The following is a 27468-nucleotide window of genomic DNA, read 5'->3' as shown; positions in this document are numbered from 1 at the left end:
CGTCGCTTCACCTCCTTCAACAAATTTAATAAAAAGTGATCAAAAAGTCTCACACACGGCAAAATGGTGTCCATGAAAAGTACAGAATGCCCTGCAAAAAATTAGCCCTGACGAGGTTAATTAAATGAAAAAAATCATGGCTTTGGGAAGGTTGGGAGTAAGAAAAGGAAATTAAGGGGTCAATAAAACACTTTTACTTCCTACCATAGAACCTTATGAACAGCAGCAATGCCACAACCAAGATGGCGGACCTGCCTTTGCCTCAAGTAATATGGCAGGACTAGTGATCTCTCGCGAGAACTCCAAGACGCGTGCCTGCTGTCGGCTCTCCGAAATCTTCCGAAGTCGCCCTCAACGCCTCCGGAAAGAGCCGATCCCACCCACCCCGGAAGTAGCAGCTGGAGCCAGGCAGGGGCTGTGGTGGCCGGCGGTGTCCGAGGGGACAATGGAGGAGAGCGGCGGCGACGACAGGTGAGGGCGGGGTGACGGGAGACCGGGGTCCTGCAGGGAGGGGGGGGCGCGGTCAGTGCGGCTCGCGGGCCTCCTGTCACAATGTAACAACCTGTGATCATGTGACCAGGGGATGACAGCACGGTGTGCCCGAGACGCCGGGAGCCCCGCGGCCGCTGAAGAGGTTCTGCAGCAGCTGCGCCTGACGCCTCACTGTCATATGGAGGGGGGTGATATGTATATGAATGTGTGTGTATATTTATTACTATGTGTGTATATAATATATATGTGTGTATAATGTGTGTAGTGTATATACTGTGTGTGTAGTGTATATACTGTGTGTGTGTGTGTAGTGTATATACTGTGTGTGTGTAGTGTATATACTGTGTGTGTGTAGTGTATATACTGTGTGTGTAGTGTATATACTGTGTGTGTGTGTATATATACTGTGTGTGTAGTGTATATACTGTGTGTGTGTGTGTGTATATATACTGTGTGTGTGTGTGTGTATATACACTGTGTGTGTGTGTGTATATACTGTGTGTGTGTAGTGTGTATATACTGTGTGTGTAGTGTGTATATACTGTGTGTGTGTAGTGTGTATATACTGTGTGTGTGTAGTGTGTATATACTGTGTGTGTGTAGTGTGTATATACTGTGTGTGTGTGTAGTGTGTATATACTGTGTGTGTGTGTAGTGTGTATATACTGTGTGTGTGTGTGTAGTGTATATACTGTGTGTGTGTGTGTAGTGTATATACTGTGTGTGTGTGTGTGTAGTGTATATACTGTGTGTGTGTGTGTGTAGTGTATATACTGTGTGTGTGTGTAGTGTATATACTGTGTGTGTGTGTAGTGTATATACTGTGTGTGTGTGTAGTGTATATACTGTGTGTGTGTGTAGTGTGTATATACTGTGTGTGTGTGTAGTGTGTATATACTGTGTGTGTGTGTAGTGTGTATATACTGTGTGTGTGTGTAGTGTGTATATACTGTGTGTGTGTGTAGTGTGTATATACTGTGTGTGTGTGTAGTGTGTATATACTGTGTGTGTGTGTAGTGTGTATATACTGTGTGTGTGTGTAGTGTATATACTGTGTGTGTGTGTAGTGTATATACTGTGTGTGTGTGTGTAGTGTATATACTGTGTGTGTAGTGTATATACTGTGTGTGTGTAGTGTATATACTGTGTGTGTGTGTGTAGTGTATATACTGTGTGTGTAGTGTATATACTGTGTGTGTGTGTAGTGTATATACTGTATGTGTAGTGTATATACTGTGTGTGTAGTGTATATACTGTGTGTGTAGTGTATATACTGTATGTGTAGTGTATATACTGTGTGTGTAGTGTATATACTGTGTGTGTGTGTAGTGTGTATATACTGTGTGTGTGTGTGTGTAGTGTGTATATACTGTGTGTGTGTGTGTAGTGTGTATATACTGTGTGTGTGTGTGTATATACTGTGTGTGTGTGTAGTGTGTATATACTGTGTGTGTGTAGTGTGTATATACTGTGTGTAGTGTGTATATACTGTGTGTGTAGTGTGTATATACTGTGTGTGTGTGTAGTGTGTGTATATACTGTGTGTGTGTGTAGTGTGTATATACTGTGTGTAGTGTGTATATACTGTCTGTGTGTATCTAATTCTCATAGAAGCTACCTTATAGGTGAACCCCTCTAACGCCCGGGCCCCTCACAGGTTATACTTACTGCGCTCCCCGGGGCCCGCGATGCTAGGAAGACTCGTCTCCGTCACCGCTTGCTATTGGCTACCCCCCCCCCCCCCCTCCGGATGTTTTGATCCACGTGACGGGAGATGCAGTGGCGGCTGTGCAGCCTTCAGACACGGGGGCCCGGTAGGTACAACCTGTGTGAGGGGCCCGGGCATTAGGGGGTGATTATAGGGATAACCCCTTTAAAAATATGGGCTCCGTCCTACGGTACAATGTATGGCCTCTGCGGAGGGATTTCCAGGACGCACTCCGTCTCGCCTCTGTCACGCGTCACTTTGTATAAATTATTGCATCAAACTGTGAAGCTGAAGTCGGTATTTCTGACACTGCGCAGTGTGAACCGTTCTGTGCTGCTGTGGTCACCGCGGTTTTCCGTCCGCGATGTGGTGCGCAACAAGATGGATCCGTCCTGACACACAATGTAAGTCAATGGGGACGGATCCGTTTTCTCTGACACAGTCTGGCACAATAGATAACGGATCCGTCATGGCTATAGAAGACATAATGCAACCGGATCCGGTCATGACGGATGGATGCGGTTGTATTATGGTAATGGCAGCGTTTTTGGAGATTCACGACAGATCCGCAAAAACCGCTAATGTGAAAGTAGCCCAACACAATGGTTCAGGAAACCCACTGCGTACGGGGTCCCAGAGCGGACGGACGGTCACTGCTCCTCTGATAACGAAGCTTCATCGGCAGAAGTCTTCAGTTTTGGCAGCGGTATCAGAGTTGGACCTCCGCTGGTAAAGGGTCGTCTTCTCCGATGAGGCCCGTTTTCTACTTCACGGAACAGATGGATGTTGGTGGGTCAGGCGGGAAACATCAGAGAGCGAACACTGCTGGAAGAAGACGGTGGGGGCTGCGTTATGGTCGGGGGAAGGAGCCACTCATCCATGTGGAAGGCGCTCGCCACCGATTCTCGTATGGATCCATCCTTGCAGATCACGTACACCCCTACATGCTGATTGTCTCCCTTGGGGCGGATGGGATCTTCAAGCAAGACAATGCGATGTGTCACATGGCTAGAAATGTCCGACATTGGTTGGAAGAGCATGAGCAAGACTTCCAGGGACTCCCCGGCCCCTAATTCCCCAGACCTCAACCCAACTGAGCATCTGTATGACCATCTTGGTGAATCTCTCTGTGGATCCCCCCACTCCCCCGTCCAGCAACTGTGGGACCACCTTGATGGTCGTGTTCACTCTATGGATCCCCCCCATTCCCCCGTCCAGCAGCTGTGGGATCACCTCGATGGTCGTGTTCGCTCTGTGGATCCCCCCCACTCCCCCACCAGCAGCTGTGGGACCACCTTGATGGTCGTGTTCACTCTATGGATCCCCCCCACTCCCCCGTCCAGCAGCTGTGGGACCACCTCGATGGTCGTGTTCGCTCTGTGGATCCCCCCCACTCCCCCACCAGCAGCTGTGGGACCACCTCGATGGTCGTGTTCACTCTATGGACCCCCCACTCCCCCGTCCAACAGCTGATGGACAACCTCGATGGTCGTGTTCACTCTATGGACCCCCCACTCCCCCTCCAGCAGCTGTGGGATCACCTCGATGGTCGTGTTCGCTCTGTGGATCCCCCCCACTCCCCCTCCAGCAGCTGTGGGACCACCTCGATGGTCGTGTTCACTCTATGGATCCCCACCACTCCCCTGTCCAGCAGCTGTGGGACCACCTCGATGGTCGTGTTCACTCTATGGATCCCCCCACTCCCCCTCCATCAGCTGTGGGACCACCTCGATGGTCGTGTTCACTCTATGGATTCCCCCCCCCCCCCACTCCCCCTCCAGCAGCTGTGGGACCACCTCGATGGTCGTGTTCACTCTATGGATCCTCCCCGTCCAGCAGCTGTGGGACAACCTTAATGGTCGTGTTCACTCTATGGATCCCCCCACTCCCCCTCCATCAGCTGTGGGACCACCTCGATGGTCGTGTTCACTCTATGGATTCCCCCCCCCCCCCACTCCCCCTCCAGCAGCTGTGGGACTGCCTCGATGGTCGTGTTCTCTCTATGGACCCCCCACTCCCCCTCCAGCAGCTGTGGGACCACCTCGATGGTCGTGTTCACTCTATGGATCCTCCCCGTCCAGCAGCTGTGGGACAACCTTAATGGTCGTGTTCACTCTATGGATCCCCCCACTCCCCCTCCAGCAGCTGTGGGACCACCTCAATGGTCGTGTTCACTCTATGGATCCCCCCCCACTCCCCGTCCAGCAGCTGTGGGACCACCTTAATGGTCGTGTTCACTCTATGGATCCCCCCACTCCCCCTCCAGCAGCTGTGGGACCACCTTAATGGTCGTGTTCACTCTATGGATCCCCCCACTCCCCCTCCAGCAGCTGTGGGACCACCTTAATGGTCGTGTTCACTCTATGGATCCCCCCCCCACTCCCCGTCCAGCAGCTGTGGGACCACCTTAATGGTCGTGTTCACTCTATGGATCCCCCCACTCCCCCTCCAGCAGCTGTGGGACCACCTTAATGGTCGTGTTCACTCTATGGATCCCCCCACTCCCCCTCCAGCAGCTGTGGGACCACCTTAATGGTCGTGTTCACTCTATGGATCCCCCCACTCCCCCTCCAGCAGCTGTGGGACCACCTTAATGGTCGTGTTCACTCTATGGATCCCCCCCCCACTCCCCGTCCAGCAGCTGTGGGACCACCTTAATGGTCGTGTTCACTCTATGGATCCCCCCACTCCCCCTCCAGCAGCTGTGGGACCACCTTAATGGTCGTGTTCACTCTATGGATCCCCCCCCACTCCCCGTCCAGCAGCTGTGGGACCACCTTAATGGTCGTGTTCACTCTATGGATCCCCCCACCCCCCCTCCAGCAGCTGTGGGACCACCTTAATGGTCGTGTTCACTCTATGGATCCCCCCCCACTCCCACTCCAGCAGCTGTGGGACCACCTCTATGGCCTTGTTCGCTCTGTGGATCCTCCTCACGCCCCTCCAGCAGCTGTGGGATCACCTCGATGGTCGTGTTCGCTCTGTGGATCCTCCTCACGCCCCTCCAGCAGCTGTGGGATCACCTCTATGGCCGTGTTCGCTCTGTGGATCCCCCCCACTCCCCCTCCAGCAGCTGTGGGATCACCTCTATGGCCGTGTTCGCTCTGTGGATCCTCCCCACCCCCCTCCAGCAGCTGTGGGACCACCTCGATGGTCGTTTTCGCTCTGTGGATCCCCCCACGCCCCTCCAGCAGCTGTGGGATGCTCTGCAGTCAGCATGTCTCCAGATCCCTGTGACAATCTCCCAGGACATTTATGGAGTAACTCCGGGCCCGTCTCGCTGTCCTCCGGCTGCACACGGCGGATACGCTGGGCGTCCACTGTGCAGATAATGATCAGCATGAGAAGCCGTTATCTGTGCAGATGTTTAGCGGTCTAGGCAGTAGTCCGGTTCTGTCCAGGCAGGTGCCAGCATGCCCTCCGATATGGACTCCACTTTTTCCAGAGATGTTCCGTCTCGGGCCATTCAGATCCTGCGGCTGCGGCGTCGGATACTCTGAGTTCTTGATGTCGCCGCACAGATGGAAGCCGCAGGGTGTTCGATCTGGTTTGTGATCTGTTTATTTCGGAGCGGCTGATCCAACGTTGCGGTAGAGTTTCATTTGGGTATTGATGAACTGAGGAGGACGCCGACGTCTGGCGAAGGTATAAGCCGCGCCCGTACACTGCTCCTGATCACGGTCTCTTCCCAAGGCTTTGGCGCCTGGACTTGTCCCATAAAAAGCCGGTGATTTCGGTTCCTTCACTTCAACGCGGAGAACATTTACCAAGTTTATTCAGAACATTTCGCGTTCACAACAGAACCGGATCCTACAAATTCCAAGACAAAAAAAAGCTTTTTCTTGCTGCAACGTCGTCGTCTTAAAGGGGTTGTCCGCTTTTATTTATATTGATTGATCTATCCTCATGACAGGTCATCAATATCAGATCGGTGGGGGTCCGACTCCTGGCACCCCCGCCGATCAGCTGTTGGAAGAGAAGGCAGCGCTACCTTCCCTTCACTGTTGACCTGTTCGCTGTCGCAACCGCAGCGGTGATGTCACGGATGGTGTTGCAGAAAACAAGAAGTAACAAATAAAGATCCAACTGACTTGATCCCAAAACTAAGGAACAAAAGGGTGAGCCCTATTAAAGCCCTATAGCTCTCCCTGACTGCTCAGCCCATGCAAAGATCTGTGTGATAGAAAGTTGCATGTCCACGTACCTAGAGTGAGTGACACCTGAAACCCCTATAATAGTGAGGGGACACGACCACCGGCTCCCTGCACTTAATACGGAGGGAGTCAGGGTCACCTAGGATCAAGCCAACAGGAAAACACAAATAAAGTAACAGACTTATCTGAAGAGCCAGCAGTTGCAGCATCTAGCAGTGAGCACAATCCAGGAAGTTGTATAAACCGCAAAGTGAGGCAGTATGGGAGGGGATATAAAGGGAGGCAATCACTGCTAATAGATGGCAGCTGGGAGAGGGAGGAGAGATGTCAAAGTGAAACCAAAACAACAGAACATCATGCAGGAGGTACTGAAGAACGTCTATCAGAACTTCTCAGAGATCTGGCGGTGACAGGTGATCAGTGTAATTACAGGTATGGCGGCCCCATTCACCTCTATGGCCCGGCTCCTTCCTATTCAGGTGAATACTACAGAGCCGTCCATAGAAGTGAATGGAGCCGCCAGACTTGTAATTACACTGATCACCGCTGCGGTTGCGACGGCGAACAGGTCAACAGGTAAGGTAGCGCTGATCGGTCATCAATATAAATAAAGCGGACTATGCTGCTTACTACTACACTAACCCCCCCCCCCCCCCCCCGAGGAGGATGAGCAGGCAGTTTGTATCCGGATCCTGGGCAGCAGTCACCCTCCAGGGTAGTGTACTGTCAGGTGGGTGTCATCTCCTCGCCCCACTGCCTGAGTTGCCCTTGAATTCTGCGCGGCGTTCGTCCTTCATGGTGGTGATAAGCGGCAGCCAGTGGCAACGCTGATCTTATCTTAACCTTCAAATTACGCCTGACCTTTCACCTTGATATGACGGATCTCTGTCTGAGCGCTGCCGCCATGTAGTTAACCATTTACTTGCCCCTAGGGCTGCTCTTACTGTATCATCCAGCTGATGGAGCGTTTATGGTGCCCCTCGCCCCAAAAATCAAGAGACCCCAGAAGTCCATGAGTCGCTCTCATGGCTGCTGTTACAGCTTCCACTTTTCTGTCCTCCAGCTTTACTAGACCCCTGACCAGGGCAGGGGGTGTACCGTGCACTGATTTACCTCTCCGCGGGGTAGAAATCTGGGTGAAAGCCCCCGAGGCTGTGATGGCGGCCATGTTGGTTCTTACCCATCTTTGCCATTTGAGAAAAGAAGTAGAATTCTGAGGCTCTGGACAGAAGGGCAGGCATATTGGGGGAAGCTTTCATATTTGGGCTCCTGCCGTTTTAGTGATGTTTTTTGCTCTTTGCGCAGCTGCTGATCTTTCGCCATTCCCGCCGGTTGTGGCAGCGTCTGCCCGAGGCGCGTCACTGACCCAGATGTGACACAGCCACATGTGACGCTTGATGAGACGCTGCCCTCGGCTCCTCCACTGGTGACAGGTCCTTGTCAAGAGCAGTCATCAGACCAGAGAATGGGGGTATAGCACGCGTGCAGGGGGATATGTCGGGGTATAGCATGTGTGCAGGGGGCTATGTCGGGGTGTAGAGCGCGTGCAGGGGGCTATGTCGGGGTGTAGAGCGCGTGCAGGGGGCTATGTCGGGGAGAAGAGCGCGTGCAGGGGGCTATGTCGGGGTGTAGAGCGCGTGCAGGGGGCTATGTCGGGGTGTAGAGCGCGTGCAGGGGGCTATGTCGGGGTGTAGAGCGCGCGCAGGGGGGATATGTCGGGGTGCAGAGCGCGCGCGGGGGGGATATGTCGGGGTGCAGAGCGCACGCGGGGGGGATATGTCGGGGTGCAGAGCGCGCGCGGGGGGGATATGTCGGGGTGCAGAGCGCGCGCGCGGGGGGGATATGTCGGGGTGCAGAGCGCGTGCGGGGGGATACAGTCCTGGGTTCTGTGTAAGATCTGACCCCTCAGGAGTCACAGGGGCTCTGAGCGGCACAGATTGGGGTCTGTTCCTCTTCTGCATTCTCCATCCTGTCTGCCTGCAGTGTGGACCTGGGTTGTCGGATCTCAGCCCATTAGGAGCACAACCCATCAGAACATGGTGGAATCATACAGGAGTGGGTTGGGCCCTGACAACCAGGTTCCCACACTTGTGCTGCAGATGAAGCCGGTTGTCTGGATTGTAGGATATCACACACAGGATTTCAGATTGTGGTCCTCAGTAAACCTGACAACCTGTACAGACTTGTGCTTCCGTTTCTTTTGTGGTGGGTGAACTCGCCCGGTTACATTCTCAGGAACCGGCCCGTCTTCCAGTGACTCAGTGATTTCATTTTGAGGTCCTGTAATTAATTAGGACTTGTTATTGAAATGGCTCATCGTTCAAGTTTTGATCAGCCACATTCCTCTGCAGATCCGCGTGGTTCGCCCCGTGTCAGCGGGAGGCGGCTGCGCTGATTGCTGTGACACCAGGTGGCTCGTCCCTGCAGGCCAGTTGTCAGGTGTCGGAGCAGCAGCTCGCTAGTCCCGTGCCGCAGTTGAGCTGCTCGGCCCGAAGACACAAGATAAAAACCGCGCCGGCCGCCTCCTCAGGACACTCCTCACTTCTTTGTCCTTTTGTCTTTGCAGATTTCTCCGGACATGATCAGACGTCGATCGTGGGGTCAGGAGCCGTGTGCGATGTCCGCGTAACGATTATCCAAACTGTGAGGTGAGTCGTGAGATCGGAACGAATTTCTAAGAAATTGGTGAATGATACAATGTACCTTAGATCTTTCTGCTAGGAAGTTTTGTTACAGTGTATCCGCTCTAGTCTCCCCCCTTCCCCTCTGTTGTTTGTTACAGTGTATCCGCTCTAGTCTCCCCCCCTTCCCCTCTGTTGTTTGTTACAGTGTATCCGCTCTAGTCTCCCCCCTTCCCCTCGTTTGTTACAGTGTATCAGCTCTAGTCTCCCCCTCTGTTGTTTGTTACAGTGTATCCGCTCTAGTCTCCCCCTCTGTTGTTTGTTACAGTGTATCCGCTCTAGTCTCCCCCTCTGTTGTTTGTTACAGTGTATCCGCTCTAGTCTCCCCCTCTGTTGTTTGTTACAGTGTATCCGCTCTAGTCTCCCCCTCTGTTGTTTGTTACAGTGTATCCGCTCTAGTCTCCCCCTCTGTTGTTTGTTACAGTGTATCCGCTCTAGTCTCCCCCTCTGTTGTTTGTTACAGTGTATCAGCTCTAGTCTCTCCCTCTGTTGTTTGTTACAGTGTATCCGCTCTAGTCTCCCCCCCTTCCCCTCGTTTGTTACAGTGTATCTGCTCTAGTCTCCCCCCCCCCTTGTTTGTTACAGTGTATCAGTCTGAATTGTCCAGATTGGATACAAATGTAACAAACCCTCAGCCCTGTGAGCTGGTCTTCGGTTGTACAGATGTTCATCCTCTAGATGTAAACAGTGGTCCTATTCACTAACTGCAAACAGAGGTATTAAAAATGAGTAAATTAAACATAAAAATCTGTTAGAGAGTTGCAGGCCTTTTCCTTCCACTGTTTCAGATTTTTGGTGAGGCGCGAGGTCTCCAGAGCCCCAGAGCCCCAGACATCTGCTGGCAGCTCTCGTTACCTCGCAGCCTGTTGTAGACGATGTGTGGCTGGCAGCTCAGTTATTATGGCAGACAAAATCTCTAAGGGTGAGATGGGAGATGGAGCTTGAGGAGCAACAAGTGTGACAGGGGCGCTCGGAGGAGCCAGGAACACAGTCGCTTACTTAACAATTCCATTCTCAGACTCCCTGGTTGGTTTGGGTACATCTGTCTTCACCAGGTTTGCTGTGCCAGAGCCCTCGTCCCACCGGAAGTGGCTGATAAGAGAGCAATACTATAGGACAGGAGAATACAGTCTATTGCTCCCTGTTATCAGCCATTTCAGGGGAGAGGACGACTGTAGGACAGGAGAATACAGTCTATTGCTCCCTGTTATCAGCCATTTCAGGGGAGAGGACGACTGTAGGACAGGAGAATACAGTCTATTGCCCCCTGTTATCAGCCATTTCAGAGGAGAGGATGACTGTAGGACAGGAGAATACAGTCTATTGCCCCCTGTTATCAGCCATTTCAGGGGAGAGGATGACTGTAGGACAGGAGAATACAGTCTATTGCTCCCTGTTATCAGCCATTTCAGAGGAGAGGATGACTGTAGGACAGGAGAATACAGTCTATTGCCCCCTGTTATCAGCCATTTCAGGGGAGAGGATGACTGTAGGACAGGAGAATACAGTCTATTGCCCCCTATTATCAGCCATTTCAGGGGAGAGGATGACTGTAGGACAGGAGAATACAGTCTATTGCTCCCTGTTATCAGCCATTTCAGAGGAGAGGATGACTGTAGGACAGGAGAATACAGTCTATTGCCCCCTGTTATCAGCCATTTCAGGGGAGAGGATGACTGTAGGACAGGAGAATACAGTCTATTGCCCCCTGTTATCAGCCATTTCAGGGGAGAGGACGACAGTAGGACAGGAGAATACAGTCTATCGCCCCCTGTTATCAGCCATTTCAGGGGAGTGGATGACTGTAGGACAGGAGAATACAGTCTATCGCCCCCTGTTATCAGCCATTTCAGGGGAGAGGATGACTGTAGGACAGGAGAATACAGTCTATTGCTCCCTGTTATCAGCCATTTCAGAGGAGAGGATGACTGTAGGACAGGAGAATACAGTCTATTGCCCCCTGTTATCTGCCATTTCAGGGGAGAGGATAGCTGTAGGACAGGAGAATACAGTCTATTGCTCTCTGTTATCAGCCATTTCAGGGGAGAGGATGACTGTAGGACAGGAGAATACAGTCTATTGCCCCCTGTTATCAGCCATTTCAGGGGAGAGGATGACTGTAGGACAGGAGAATACAGTCTATTGCCCCCTGTTATCAGCCATTTCAGGGGAGAGGATGACTGTAGGACAGGAGAATACAGTCTATTGCCCCCTGTTATCAGCCATTTCAGGGGAGAGGATGACTGTAGGACAGGAGAATACAGTCTATTGCCCCCTGTTATCAGCCATTTCAGGGGAGAGGATGACTGTAGGACAGGAGAATACAGTCTATTGCCCCCTGTTATCAGCCATTTCAGGGGAGAGGATGACTGTAGGACAGGAGAATACAGTCTATTGCCCCTGTTATCAGCCATTTCAGGGGAGAGGATGACTGTAGGACAGGAGAATACAGTCTATTGCCCCTGTTATCAGCCATTTCAGGGGAGAGGATGACTGTAGGACAGGAGAATACAGTCTATTGCCCCCTGTTATCAGCCATTTCAGGGGAGAGGATGACTGTAGGACAGGAGAATACAGTCTATTGCCCCCTGTTATCAGCCATTTCAGGGGAGAGGATGACTGTAGGACAGGAGAATACAAGTCTATTGCCCCTGTTATCAGCCATTTCAGGGGAGAGGATGACTGTAGGACAGGAGAATACAGTCTATTGCCCCTGTTATCAGCCATTTCAGGGGAGAGGATGACTGTAGGACAGGAGAATACAGTCTATTGCCCCCTGTTATCAGCCATTTCAGGGGAGAGGATGACTGTAGGACAGGAGAATACAGTCTATTGCCCCCTGTTATCAGCCATTTCAGGGGAGAGGATGACTGTAGGACAGGAGAATACAGTCTATTGCCCCCTGTTATCAGCCATTTCAGGGAGAGGATGACTGTAGGACAGGAGAATACAGTCTATTGCCCCCTGTTATCAGCCATTTCAGGGGAGAGGATGACTGTAGGACAGGAGAATACAGTCTATTGCCCCCTGTTATCAGCCATTTCAGGGAGAGGATGACTGTAGGACAGGAGAATACAGTCTATTGCCCCCTGTTATCAGCCATTTCAGGGGAGAGGATGACTGTAGGACAGGAGAATACAGTCTATTGCCCCCTGTTATCAGCCATTTCAGGGGAGAGGATGACTGTAGGACAGGAGAATACAGTCTATTGCCCCCTGTTATCAGCCATTTCAGGGGAGAGGATGACTGTAGGACAGGAGAATACAGTCTATTGCCCCCTGTTATCAGCCATTTCAGGAGGAGAGGATGACTGTAGGACAGGAGAATACAGTCTATTGCCCCCTGTTATCAGCCATTTCAGGAGGAGAGGATGACTGTAGGACAGGAGAATACAGTCTATTGCCCCTGTTATCAGCCATTTCAGAGGAGAGGATGACTGTAGGACAGGAGAATACAGTCTATTGCTCCCTGTTATCAGCCATTTCAGGAGGAGAGGATGACTGTAGGACAGGAGAATACAGTCTATTGCTCCCTGTTATCAGCCATTTCAGGGGAGAGGATGACTGTAGGACAGGAGAATACAGTCTATTGCTCCCTGTTATCAGCCATTTCAGGGGAGAGGATGACTGTAGGACAGGAGAATACAGTCTATTGCTCCCTGTTATCAGCCATTTCAGGGGAGAGGATGACTGTAGGACAGGAGAATACAGTCTATTGCTCCCTGTTATCAGCCATTTCAGGGGAGAGGATGACTGTAGGACAGGAGAATACAGTCTATTGCCCCCCTGTTATCAGCCATTTCAGAGGAGAGGATGACTGTAGGACAGGAGAATACAGTCTATTGCCCCCCTGTTATCAGCCATTTCAGGGGAGAGGATGACTGTAGGACAGGGGAATACAGTCTATTGCCCCCTGTTATCAGCCATTTCAGGGGAGAGGATGACTGTAGGACAGGAGAATACAGTCTATTGCCTCCTGTTATCAGCCATTTCAGGGGAGAGGATGACTGTAGGACAGGAGAATACAGTCTATTGCCCCCTGTTATCAGCCATTTCAGGGGAGAGGATGACTGTAGGACAGGAGAATACAGTCTATTGCCCCCTGTTATCAGCCATTTCAGGGGAGAGGATGACTGTAGGACAGGAGAATACAGTCTATTGCCCCCTGTTATCAGCCATTTCAGGGGAGAGGATGACTGTAGGACAGGAGAATACAGTCTATTGCTCCCTGTTATCAGCCATTTCAGGGGAGAGGATGACTGTAGGACAGGAGAATACAGTCTATTGCTCCCTGTTATCAGCCATTTCAGGGGAGAGGATGACTGTAGGACAGGAGAATACAGTCTATCGCCCCCTGTTATCAGCCATTTCAGGGGGGAGGATGACTGTAGGACAGGAGAATACAGTCTATTGCCCCCTGTTATCAGCCATTTCAGGGGAGAGGATGACTGTAGGACAGGAGAATACAGTCTATTGCTCCCTGTTATCAGCCATTTCAGAGGAGAGGATGACTGTAGGACAGGAGAATACAGTCTATTGCCCCCCTGTTATCAGCCATTTCAGGGGAGAGGATGACTGTAGGACAGGGGAATACAGTCTATTGCCCCCTGTTATCAGCCATTTCAGAGGAGAGGATGACTGTAGGACAGGAGAATACAGTCTATTGCCCCCTGTTATCAGCCATTTCAGGGGAGAGGATGACTGTAGGACAGGAGAATACAGTCTATTGCCCCCTGTTATCAGCCATTTCAGGGGAGAGGATGACTGTAGGACAGGAGAATACAGTCTATTGCCCCCTGTTATCAGCCATTTCAGGGGAGAGGATGACTGTAGGACAGGAGAATACAGTCTATTGCTCCCTGTTATCAGCCATTTCAGAGGAGAGGATGACTGTAGGACAGGAGAATACAGTCTATTGCCCCCCTGTTATCAGCCATTTCAGGGGAGAGGATGACTGTAGGACAGGAGAATACAGTCTATTGCTCCCTGTTATCAGCCATTTCAGGGGGGAGGATGACTGTAGGACAGGAGAATACAGTCTATTGCCCCCTGTTATAATGTACTCCACTAGGATGGTTGTCAGAGCAGGAATTCTCTGCCCTCGTTATCTCTGCTTTTATCTCAGTTGCTGTCGGTCTACAGGTCATTGGCCCTTTTAAATTCTTCTGAGCCTCATACGACCCTTGGAGCCAGTGCAGTGGCCGCCCCCCACATTACCGCTTTGTATAACCGGAACAACACTAACAGAATCGCAACATCTTAGATTCCCTGAAATAATCGGAATCCACTTCCGGTCATCTTCTGCCTCTTTTTCGGATAAGATTCTTGAGAACCATTACGGCAACCATTAGAACTCATAGAGTTGTCACCCAGCTTTCCCAGACTCCTGAGTCTCGTGCCTCGTTAAGTACAGAGCTAGGGATATATCAGTGCACCAACAGGCAGAGCTTTACCAGTGGTCACTTCTGATATCACTCCACATATCTGCCCCCCCCTCCACAGCGCCCTCTGGTGGCCTCGCTGGACATTCGGTCACCTCTTTGTCTCTTCTTTCGCAGGTCACATTTCAGACATGCAGGCGTCAGCACATCGCTTCCGTGATGTGGAGCACCATCCTCTGCTCAATGAGAGCGATGGCTTCAACTCCTCCCCCTCTGAGGCGGAGCTGGCGGACAGGCTGTGGTTCATCCGCGATGGCTGCGGCATGGTCTGCGCTGTGATAACATGGATGCTGGTCTTCTATGCAGACTTTGTGGTGACTTTTGTAATGCTGCTCCCCTCCAGAGACTTTTGGTATTCAGTTATTAATGGGACCATGTTCAACTGCTTGGCAGTGCTGGCGCTGACCTCCCACCTGAGGACAATGCTGACTGATCCGGTAAGTGCCACCAACGCCACGTGTGGAGCCTCTGATCAAGAATATAACTGCTATAATACTGCTCCTATGTACAGGAATATAACTACTATAATACTGCTCCTATGTACAAGAATATAACTACTATAATACTGCTCCTATGTTCAAGAATATAACTGCTATAATACTGCTCCTATGTACAGGAATATAACTGCTATAATACTGCCTCCTATGTACAAGAATATAACTACTATAATACTGCTCCTATGTTCAAGAATATAACTGCTATAATACTGCTCCTATGTACAGGAATATAACTACTATAATACTGCCTCCTATGTACAAGAATATAACTACTATAATACTGCTCCTATGTTCAAGAATATAACTACTATAATACTGCTCCTATGTACAAGAATATAACTACTATAATACTGCCTCCTATGTACAAGAATATAACTACTATAATACTGCTCCTATGTTCAAGAATATAACTACTATAATACTGCTCCTATGTACAGGAATATAACTACTATAATACTGCTCCTATGTACAAGACTATAACTACTATAATACTGCTCCTATGTTCAAGAATATAACTACTATAATACTGCCTCCTATGTACAGGAATATAACTACTATAATACTGCTCCTATGTACAGGAATATAACTACTATAATACTGCCTCCTATGTACAGGAATATAACTACTATAATACTGCCTCCTATGTACAGGAATATAACTACTATAATACTGCTCCTATGTACAGGAATATAACTGCTATAATACTGCTCCTATGTACTAGAATATAACTACTATAATACTGCTCCTATGTACAAGAATATAACTACTATAATACTGCTCCTATGTACAAGAATATAACTGCTATAATACTGCTCCTATGTACTAGAATATAACTACTATAATACTGCTCCTATGTACAAGAATATAACTGCTATAATACTGCTCCTATGTACAGGAATATAACTACTATAATACTGCTCCTATGTACAAGAATATAACTACTATAATACTGCCCCTATGTACAAGAATATAACTACTATAATACTGCTCCTATGTACAAGAATATAACTACTATAATACTGCCCCTATGTACAAGAATATAACTACTATAATGCTGCTCCTATGTACAGGAATATAACTACTATAATACTGCTCCTATGTACAAGAATATAACTACTATAATACTGCTCCTATGTACAAGAATATAACTACTATAATACTGCTCCTATGTACAAGACTATAACTACTATAATACTGCTCCTATGTACAAGAATAAATCTACTATAATACTGCTCCTATGTACAGGAATATAACTACTATAATACTGCTCCTATGTACAGGAATATAACTACTATAATACTGCCCCTATGTACAAGACTATAACTACTATAATACTTCTCCTATGTACAAGAATATAACTACTATAATACTGCCTCCTATGTACAAGAATATAACTACTATAATACTGCTCCTATATGCAAGAATATAACTACTATAATACTGCTCCTATGTACAAGATTATAACTACTATAATACTGCCTCCTATGTACAGGAATATAACTACTATAATACTGCCTCCTATGTACAAGAATATAACTACTATAATACTGCTCCTATGTATAAGAATAGAACTACTATAATACTGCTCCTATATACAAGAATATAACTACTATAATACTGCTCCTATGTACAAGATTATAACTACTATAATACTGCCTCCTATGTACAAGAATATAACTACTATAATACTGCCTCCTATGTATAAGAATTGAACTACTATAATACTGCTCCTATGTATAAGAATAGAACTACTATAATACTGCTCCTATGTACAAGAATATAACTGCTATAATACTGCCTCCTATGTACAAGAATATAACTACTATAATACTGCTCCTATGTACAGGAATATAACTACTATAATACTGCTCCTATGTACAAGAATATAACTACTATAATACTGCTCCTATGTACAGGAATATAACTACTATAATACTGCTCCTATGTACAAGAGTATAACTACTATAATACTGCTCCTATGTACAAGAATATAACTACTATAATACTGCTCCTATGTACAGGTATATAACTACTATAATACTGCTCCTATGTACAGGTATATAACTGCTATAATACTGCTCCTATGTACAAGAATATAACTGCTATAATACTGCCTCCTATGTTCAAGAATATAACTACTATAATACTGCCTCCTATGTTCAAGAATATAACTACTATAATACTGCTCCTATGTACAAGACTATAACTACTATAATAATGCTCCTATGTACAAGAATATAACTACTATAATACTGCTCCTATGTACAAGAATATAACTACTATAATACTGCTTCTATGTACAAGAATATAACTACTATAATACTGCCCCTATGTACAAGAATATAACTACTATAATACTACCTCCTATGTACAAGAATATAACTACTATAATACTGCTCCTATGTACAGGTATATAACTACTATAATACTGCTCCTATGTACAGGTATATAACTGCTATAATACTGCTCCTATGTACAAGAATATAACTGCTATAATACTGCCTCCTATGTTCAAGAATATAACTACTATAATACTGCCTCCTATGTTCAAGAATATAACTACTATAATACTGCTCCTATGTACAAGACTATAACTACTATAATAATGCTCCTATGTACAAGAATATAACTACTATAATACTGCTCCTATGTACAAGAATATAACTACTATAATACTGCTTCTATGTACAAGAATATAACTACTATAATACTGCCCCTATGTACAAGAATATAACTACTATAATACTACCTCCTATGTACAAGAATATAACTACTATAATACTGCTCCTATGTACAGGTATATAACTACTATAATACTGCTCCTATGTACAGGTATATAACTGCTATAATACTGTGACATTGTTATGTGATTGCTCCGGGTGTCAGTCTTACTTCATGTTGTTGTGACTGATTATTTGCGGTAATTACTTTTTTATTGCTGTGCTAATTGTACGATGTGTTCCCCGGACTGTGTTGTCGGTGACTAGTCGGCTGCTCCGCGGTGTTTACTGTGAGAATTGTGGGTGGTGTAACTTTTTGCAGAGATTTTAAAGGTGATTCATCTGGTCATGTGATTGGCGGTGCTCGTTATAAACGTTCCATTATTGGTGGCGGTTTTATCACCTGACCCGCCATCTTATTTGTATGTAATTAGCATACGGGGTTGAAGGAGCGGTCGCAGGGCGGGTGTCAGTGCTGATACTTGATGACATGTGAAAACTTTACAAGTCCCCCCCCACCCAGTGAAAATTATAGGTCGTAGCGCGGTGACCTCATTCCTGCGTTCCTGTAACGAGCATCCGGCGTGTTCGGACTTCATTATCACTCTCATCATCCTCTGTTTTCTCCATGGCGTTAGGGGGCAGTGCCCAAAGGAAATGCGACCAAGGAATATATGGAGAGTTTACAGCTGAAGCCGGGCGAGGTGATCTACAAGTGTCCGAAGTGCTGCAGCATCAAACCAGAGCGCGCCCACCACTGCAGGTAACCCCCACACAGCAGTGCCGTCACATCCGCTTATACTCCAGTCACAGCCAAAGCTGTCCCCAAAGAATCCAGCACAACTTGTTCAGGACCTAATATAATGCAGGATCTTATTAGACACTTCCCCTGGACCATGTGACGATACACGCCTGATTCATCTGCCCGGGGCCCCCACACCCCAGGGCCCCGATCTTCTTAAAGCGGTATTCTCATGGTTAATCGGACATTATACAGTACATCTCCAACAAAGCTAGAACCAGCCGAGCACCTCGCGTGGCGTCCGCAGATCTCCCCATTCATTGCTCCAGTTGTCCTTTCCTTGTCACTATCACAGGTGGCAGTTGAATGATTAAACTGAGCATGTGCGACCATCTCATTGAGGTGGACAGCCAGGCAATGCATTACAATACAGACGTGTTGTAATGCACTGCAGAGGGGATCAGACCCCCAAAAGTAAATAGAATTAAAAAGTTTAAAAAAGTGTTTTTTCATAATAAAAAAAAGTTTAAATAAAAAATAAAAATAAATCCTTTTGCATAATAAATACGTAAAAAGTAAAATAAGTTATTGCTGCATCTGTAACTACTGGTTCTATAAACATATTGCACAATCCACCCCAACAGGTGAACGCCGTAAAAAATATATAATAATTAATAAAAACTGTGCCAAAAAATGCCATAATTTTTTTGTCGCCTTACATCACAAAACGTGCAATACCAAGCGATTAAAAAGTCGTATGTACCCCAAAATAATACCAATCGAACCGCCATCTCATGCCGCAAAAAAAGGACTTCTACATAAGACAACCGACGAAAAATAAAAAAAATATGGCTTTCAGTAAATGGAGACACAAAAACATGATTTATTTTTTTCTTTCAAAAACGCTTTTAATGTGTAAAAACTGAAATAAGTAAAAAAAAAAAAAAAAGTTTAGATGTTGCGTATCGCCACGTCCATAATGACTGGCTCTATAAATATACCACATGAACCTCACATCACCAAAAGTAAAATACCAAGCGATCAAAAAGCCGGATGTACCTAAAAATGTGTGAAACTGAACCCTGTCCAACAAGCTGATCTGTACTGATCCCAGCCCGTGGCGGTGCCCGAGTGGAAGTGGAGCCCTGTGCCCGGTACTGATCCGGCCAGGGGCCCCTCCATCATCAGGTCCGTCATGGCGAGTCTGAAGCTCTGGATGTGATTAGTGCAAGACATGATGTGACAGTGGAATGGTAAGTGCAGCTCTGGATGTGACTGGAGTCTTGGCTGTGAGGTGATCATCCTGGGGGGTGACTACATGATGGCTCTAGAGGGGGTAGTAGTGCTGATGTGGGGGGGCTGGCCGGACCCCGCTGTCACCTCTTCTTTCTCTGTCCCGTCAGTATCTGTAAGCGATGTATCCGGAAGATGGACCACCACTGCCCCTGGGTCAATAACTGCGTCGGGGAGAAGAACCAGAGATTCTTTGTCCTCTTCACAGTGAGTCCGAGATCAGCGTCTGGGGCGGTGAGGGGTCCCGGGTGTTTTTATCTATTTTGTGTCTGATGGGAGATTAGATTGTGAGCTTCTGGGATCAGGGATGATGGGAGTGATGTATGTTACATAGGCAGAATAGATTGTGGGTTCCTGAGATCAGGGACGATGGGGGTGATGCCTTTTGGGGTCGGGGTGTACGCAGTAGCGCGCTGATGACTGTCTCTCCCCGCAGATGTACATCGCGCTCATCTCCCTCCACGCGCTCGTCCTGTGCGCTCTCCAGCTCTTCACCTGTGTCCAGGGGCAGTGGACAAGTGAGTACATTAACCCCTGCAGCTGCTAGTTTTGGGGTTCATCTCTGCCCCTCAACACTGCTCTGCTCATTTCCTGTTCCTGGTTAACGGCCTGAAACCGTCTGGTAAACGATTGGCCGATAGCTTGTCTTAGCGCCCGACCTCACAGCTGAGGGTTTGTTTCAGTTGTAGCCGGGCATTTTACATCCTTTACACAGGACAGGAGACATTTGTGCTGCTGATTTCTGATTGGATACAATTGTAACAAACCCTCAGGTCTGTGAGGCAGCCCAGGATGGGATTTTAGTTTGTGAATGTGAATGAGAATGTTTCCAAGCAGACATATTGAAAATGAGTCTCAAAGTTGCGTTGTAAGCCGATTGTTACAATGTACATCTGACCATGAACACAATCACTTGTTACTCCCCCAGTTCCTGTAGTGTGTATTGGGGCGCTCCCTGCGTCCCGCGGTGTGTATTGGGGCGCTCCCTGCGTCCCGCGGGGTGCATTGGGGCGCTCCCTGCGTCCCGCGGTGTGCATTGGGGCGCTCCCTGCGTCCCGCGGTGTGCATTGGGGCGCTCCCTGCGTCCCGCGGTGTGCATTGGGGCGCTCCCTGCGTCCCGCGGTGTGCATTGGGGCGCTCCCTGCGTCCCGCGGTGTGCATTGGGGCGCTCCCTGCGTCCCGCGGTGTGTATTGGGGCGCTCCCTGCGTCCCGCGGTGTGTATTGGGGCGCTCCCTGCGTCCCGCGGTGTGTATTGGGGCGCTCCCTGCGTCCCGCGGTGTGTATTGGGGCGCTCCCTGCGTCCCGCGGTGTGTATTGGGGCGCTCCCTGCGTCCCGCGGTGTGTATTGGGGCGCTCCCTGCGTCCCGCGGGGTGCATTGGGGCGCTCCCTGCGTCCCGCGGGGTGCATTGGGGCGCTCCCTGCGTCCCGCGGGGTGCATTGGGGCGCTCCCTGCGTCCCGCGGGGTGCATTGGGGCGCTCCCTGCGTCCCGCGGGGTGCATTGGGGCGCTCCCCTCCCCTTGTATCTGTCTTTGGGTGATCTGCCCCTTTGTCTTGCAGGCTGCAGCTCGTTCTCACCCCCGGTCACGGTCATCCTCATGATCTTCCTGTGCCTGGAGGGGCTCCTCTTCCTCACCTTCACCGCCGTCATGTTCGGGACCCAGATTCACTCGATATGTAACGATGAGACGGTACGTTGTCTGCCTCAGGAAGTAGCTAATAAAGTTCATTGAAGGGGGCGCAGGGACCACCCACCGTGTGTAGACGGTCGCCTGCCTAGATTGTGAACGCTTCCTTCTATAAACGTCATTCCGGACAATCCCGTTGTTACAAACTTTCCGTCAACATAACCAGTCAGGTTTTCCATTCTGGAGCCTGGGAAAGCTGGGTAGGAGCCAGCATTGCCCTCCACTTACAGTTGTCACCCAGCTTTCCCAGACTAATCCAGATTAATGTTTTCTTCTGCAGGAGCCTGGCAAAGCTGGGTGGCAGCCGGTAGTGTCACCATTGAGGCTGGCCACTTGGCTGTCACCCAGCTTTCCCAGTCTTCTGCATATTTACTTTGGGGAAGAGAATGTGTCTGTGATAATTGCAGGAGCCTGGCAAAGCTGGGTGGCAGCCAGTGGTGACACTGTTATCGCTCCTAGAGGTGTCCCAGCTCTCTACCCCGGACAGCTGCTGGCGGCCAATGTGGCCCCTTGTGGGCGCGGTCACCCAGCTTTCCCAGACTTCCGCATGCACAGAAGAAGTGTTCAAAAAAATAGCTGTGAATTTAAAAAAGCAAATAAATTGCAAAATCCTTCTAATAACTCTTCTTTCCATAAATTCCCTGGAAATTCTACACATTCATCTCCTAATCCCACCAACGTTTCTCCAGATTGTGTTAACCCTTTACAGTAAGTAAAGGAGGAGGAATATCCGGCCGTTTATAAAAGTAGCGGCTCCAGCTTTTTCTGTCAAGACCCAAATGTTTAATGTAAACGGAAGAAATGCCGGAGATTTCCTTTCAATGACTGAGCCGATATTTAGCGGCATTGCCCCCGTTCCTGCCTGACGTCCGTGCTCCACGGCGGCGCCGACTTCTGGCCCCTGTGGACAGGTCTTCAGTCCAGGATGATGGGACTACATGCCACAGTTCTTCGCGTTGAAGCCCCCATTTCAAGGGCATTTCTGCTTCAGAATCGCGGAGTATCAGGATATTACAGCAGACCGTTACAATTCCAACACACACATCGCTGAGCGCAACTTCTAAAACGTAACTTTTATTCTACATATAGAAGACAACAAAGAAGGGGAGGTCATCAGGAAGAGTAAGGGCTCATTCAGAAGGCCGTATGCTGTCTGCAAAAATGCGGATCCGTTTTTTTGCGGATTAGATGCTGTCCCATTCACTTCTATGGGCCCTTCTCTTCTATTGCACGGCTCAGCAAAACAAATAAAACATGTCCTGTACTTGTCAGTAAAAATCAGGACATGGCCCCATTGAAGTCTATGGGTCAGCAAAAAAAACGGAATGCAATAGTTTTTTTGCAAACATGCTGAACTGTCCGCAAAAAAACTGATCCGCATTTTTGCGGACAGCATACGGCCGTCTGAATGAGCCCTTAGGGAGATCCTTGATAAATACTGGCCAATCCTCTGGATGGATCAGGACGTGGCTGACGTCTTGTTACCCCGTCCGAACATTTCGCGCCCTGTTCCGGCAGGGACATGGCTGGACAGGAAACCATTGGGTATTTTTCGCTGTGGAACGTGCTCGGCCTGTCGTTTTGTTAGGAAATCGAAAGTCTGTATAATGTTGTAGTCTTACGTTTGCAGAGGCCTCATATTTGCTCCTATTTGACCATTATTTAGGATTTTGTCATTTATTCTTTATCATGTTTTTGGTAAATCCTAACCATAATGAATTTATAATAAACATGGCACGCCATTTTCATTGCAACTGCAAGGAATTTATGATCATTTCAGCTGAGCCGCCTATCATTTGCTGCACTTCTCTGTACGGTTTTTCCCTCTCCGATCAACTTTGTAATTAAAGTACGTTCTTCAGAACAATATCTGGACCAAGCCACTTTCCCCAGTATTTCAGAAGGAAATGCAGTATAACCAACATGTGCAACATTTGGTGCCCTCCCCCTTAAATAATTGCCAAAATTTACACCTGTTATTCCACACAATGAATGAATTCACCAATTTATCTCACCAAGGCTATTATTTTGAGCCTTTTTCCATTAATGATTGAGCGGGATGCACGTCCTGATTGTTGGCTCTGTATTTCTTCTATTCAGCATGCGCAGTATGCACGTCCTGATTGTTGGCTCTGTTTTTTCTTCTATTCAGAATGCGCAGTATGCACGTCCTGATTGTTGGCTCTGTTTTTTCTTCTATTCAGCATGCGCAGTATGCACGTCCTGATTGTTGGCTCTGTATTTCTTCTATTCAGAATGCGCAGTATGCACGTCCTGATTGTTGGCTCTGTATTTCTTCTATTCAGCATGCACAGTATGCACGTCCTGATTGTTGGCTCTGTTTTTTCTTCTATTCAGAATGCGCAGTATGCACGTCCTGATTGTTGGCTCTGTATTTCTTCTATTCAGAATGCGCAGTATGCACGTCCTGATTGTTGGCTCTGTTTTTTCTTCTATTCAGAATGCGCAGTATGCACGTCCTGATTGTTGGCTCTGTTTTTTCTTCTATTCAGAATGCGCAGTATGCACGTCCTGATTGTTGGGTCTGTATTTCTTCTATTCAGAATGCGCAGTATGCACGTCCTGATTGTTGGCTCTGTATTTCTTCTATTCAGAATGCGTAGTATGCACGTCCTGATTGTTGGCTCTGTATTTCTTCTATTCAGCATGCGCAGTATGCACGTCCTGATTGTTGGCTCTGTTTTTTCTATTCAGAATGCGCAGTATGCACGTCCTGATTGTTGGCTCTGTATTTCTTCTATTCAGAATGCGCAGTATGCACGTCCTGATTGTTGGCTCTGTATTTCTTCTATTCAGCATGCGCAGTATGCACGTCCTGATTGTTGGCTCTGTATTTCTTCTATTCAGAATGCGCAGTATGCACGTCCTGATTGTTGGCTCTGTATTTCTTCTATTCAGAATGCGCAGTATGCACGTCCTGATTGTTGGCTCTGTATTTCTTCTATTCAGAATGCGCAGTATGCACGTCCTGATTGTTGGCTCTGTATTTCTTCTATTCAGAATGCGCAGTATGCACGTCCTGATTGTTGGCTCTGTATTTCTTCTATTTAGAATGCGCAGTATGCACGTCCTGATTGTTGGCTCTGTATTTCTTCTATTCAGAATGCGCAGTATGCACGTCCTGATTGTTGGGTCTGTTTTTCTTCTATTTAGAATGCGCAGTATGCACGTCCTGATTGTTGGCTCTGTATTTCTTCTATTCAGAATGCGCAGTATGCACGTCCTGATTGTTGGCTCTGTATTTCTTCTATTTAGAATGCGCAGTATGCACGTCCTGATTGTTGGCTCTGTATTTCTTCTATTCAGCATGCGCAGTATGCACGTCCTGATTGTTGGCTCTGTATTTCTTCTATTCAGCATGCGCAGTATGCACGTCCTGATTGTTGGCTCTGTATTTCTTCTATTCAGCATGCGCAGTATGCACGTCCTGATTGTTGGCTCTGTATTTCTTCTATTCAGCATGCGCAGTATGCACGTCCTGATTGTTGGCTCTGTATTTCTTCTATTCAGAATGCGCAGTATGCACGTCCTGATTGTTGGCTCTGTTTTTTTTCTATTCAGAATGCGCAGTATGCATGTCCTGATTGTTGGCTCTGTATTTCTTCTATTTAGAATGCGCAGTATGCACGTCCTGATTGTTGGCTCTGTATTTCTTCTATTCAGCATGCGCAGTATGCACGTCCTGATTGTTGGCTCTGTTTTTTTTCTATTCAGAATGCGCAGTATGCATGTCCTGATTGTTGGCTCTGTATTTCTTCTATTTAGAATGCGCAGTATGCACGTCCTGATTGTTGGCTCTGTATTTCTTCTATTCAGCATGCGCAGTATGCACGTCCTGATTGTTGGCTCTGTATTTCTTCTATTCAGCATGCGCAGTATGCACGTCCTGATTGTTGGCTCTGTTTATTCCTCAATGACACTTTTTGCTATGTACAAATATCACTTCTACCCAAAAACGCTGATTTACCAGTTTCATGATGTTGGACTGTTTTTTTGTTTTGGACACTGCTGTCTACCTCCTGCATCTACACGTACTTGGGGAAGTTCTCCATTTCAGGAGCCTGGGAAAGCTGGATGACGACCAGTAGAGACACTACTATAACCCCCAGCAGTGGGTGGCACTCGGCTTTCCCGGACTCCTGAATTGCTCTGCCCGCTAGTACTCGCCCAACACTGAACCTTCTGTTTCTTCATTTTCTGTTGGCAGGAAATCGAGCGACTAAAGAGCGAGAAGCCGACCTGGGAGCGGCGACTGCGCTGGGAGGGAATGAGGTCCGTCTTCGGGGGGCAGCCATCTTTCCTGTGGATTAACCCCTTTGCCGGTCTCCAAATCAGACGTTTCCTGAGAGCGCGGAAAGGAGGCACCGAGTTCTCGGTTTGAGATTTACCCCGGAATAAGACGCATTTATCAGACGACCAAAAGACACAAGGAGCTTACAATCAAATTTACGGATTTGTTTTTAATTGAAGAGACTTCAGAGATGCGGACAGTGCGGGGTCTGGAGGGTCTTCTCTTCTGCTACAGGGTCCGGATTGTTTTTTTTAGTTCATGTCTACAGATTTTTTTTTATCAGGATGAGATTTTATGGCGGGAGACGAGAGCCGCCCTGATCCGGTTGGGCGGTGTCAGCATGCAGGTCCTGCTCCACGTGTGCATGGCGGCTGTAGGTTCTGGGCTCGCTCCGCTGTCCGCTTCATCCGTTTGTCTGCTGTCCTCTCCTCCTCCGTCCTTCCCTCCCCCTCCTGCGCTCTCATTGCAGTTGCCATCTTGATCTAGATGCTGCAGAACATCTTGGCGCCGGGCAGTAGGAGGTTTGTGGCGCCAGGTTTAGTGTCTTCAGGCAACATGCAGCTCCACTGTAACATCATTTACTGGTTAAAGCTGCTGGTTATACTGGTTCACAATTCTGTACACCACTCACACCCAGAGCTGAATTCACAATTCTGTTACACCAGATCTTCAATCACATCCCGAGATGAACCCACTACTCTCTTATATCATGTCTTAGGCTCCAGTCACATCCAGAGCTGCAGTCAACATTTTGATATTGCATCATACCTTAAACTCCAATCACATCCAGAGCTACATTCACATTTGTTACATTTTGTCTTCAGTCACATCCAGAGCTGAATTCACAACTGTTATATCATGCTTTATTCTCCAATCTTATCCAGAGCTCCAGTGACTACTGTGATGTTACATCATGTCTTATACTCCACTCACATCTAGAGCTGCCGTCAGATTGTTAATGTCCTGTACCTCAATGACACCCACAGCTGCATTCACAATTCTGTTAAATCATGTCTTATGCTGCACTCACATCTAGAGCTGCATTCACAATTCTTTTTATATCCTGTCTAATGCTCCATTCACATCTAGAGCTTCTGTTACAACGTTGATTTTAAATCATTCCTTTCCCCTTGTCATGTGCAGAGCTGTAATCACGATTCAGCTAGCTAAAATGTCAGAATATGGATGCTGCAGCGATCAGTGGATGGTTGGCACCCCCAGCTGTAGTCAGCGGGGCGTTCCCCCTGCGGCGACCACTACAGGGGAAGTGAAGCATTGCGTTCCAGAGTGCGTTTCCATTCCCACTCATTTGGGGGAACCCTCCCTATGGTGTGCCCATATAGCCAGGGGGCTTCTGGCCACGAGACAACCCCTTTAAGTCCTGCAGCTGGAGAACTTAATGAATTGTGGCTGCAGCTCTGGCTGTGACTGGAGTACAGCAATAACCTGGGACATGATGTGTCGCAGTGGAGCTGCGAATCCGTGACGTGCAGGGGCCGCCGTGATTGTGCTGTCTGATCCGCTCAGGACAAGCGGCTTCTGCAGAGTAGTCACCGCTTCTCCTGCCTTCGAGGACATCACCAGTGTCCCAGCATGAACCTGGGCGCCGGCTCCTTCACTTCTCCTCATTGTAAATCATCCTGTGTCCGGGGCGCGCCGTTGTCTCGTGTATGGGGCATGCCGTTGCGGATGATGAGAGTTTTCTTATGCACTGATTTGTGAAATAAAGTATTGAACTCGT

The 27468-nt window shown here is 48.1% G+C and overlaps 1 protein-coding gene across 2 annotated transcripts; it reads left to right on the top strand.

The window, feature by feature from the left end:
- The first annotated feature begins 326 nt into the window (after nt 1–326).
- On the top strand, nt 327–27468 carry ZDHHC7 (zinc finger DHHC-type palmitoyltransferase 7). Of its 2 annotated transcripts, none has more exons than XM_044270036.1 (8): nt 327–471; nt 8921–9002; nt 14593–14912; nt 18331–18455; nt 19838–19934; nt 20164–20245; nt 21288–21418; nt 25644–27468. In XM_044270036.1, exons 3-8 carry the CDS (start codon nt 14607–14609, stop codon nt 25815–25817), a joined length of 915 nt encoding a protein of 304 aa, XP_044125971.1. In that variant the 5' UTR covers nt 327–471; nt 8921–9002; nt 14593–14606; the 3' UTR covers nt 25818–27468. The 2 variants fall into 2 exon arrangements, with proteins under 2 accessions (XP_044125971.1, XP_044125972.1); XM_044270037.1 differs by lacking the exon at nt 327–471 and adding an exon at nt 675–697.

The sequence above is a fragment of the Bufo gargarizans genome, chromosome 10, assembly GCF_014858855.1.
Source record: "Bufo gargarizans isolate SCDJY-AF-19 chromosome 10, ASM1485885v1, whole genome shotgun sequence".
Lineage (NCBI taxonomy): Eukaryota > Metazoa > Chordata > Amphibia > Anura > Bufonidae > Bufo > Bufo gargarizans.
Note: the sequence above shows the minus strand (reverse complement) of the source record. Positions and strands in the feature narration are given on the sequence as shown.

Coding starts and splice junctions, on each gene's coding strand:
- ZDHHC7 (XM_044270036.1), top strand. CDS start 14,607: ATGCAGGCGTCAGCACATCGCTTCCGTGATGTGGAGCACCATCCTCTG. Junction 18,456..19,837: donor GAGCGCGCCCACCACTGCAG/GTAACCCCCACA, acceptor CTGTCCCGTCAG/TATCTGTAAGCGATGTATCC. Junction 21,419..25,643: donor CGATATGTAACGATGAGACG/GTACGTTGTCTG, acceptor TTCTGTTGGCAG/GAAATCGAGCGACTAAAGAG.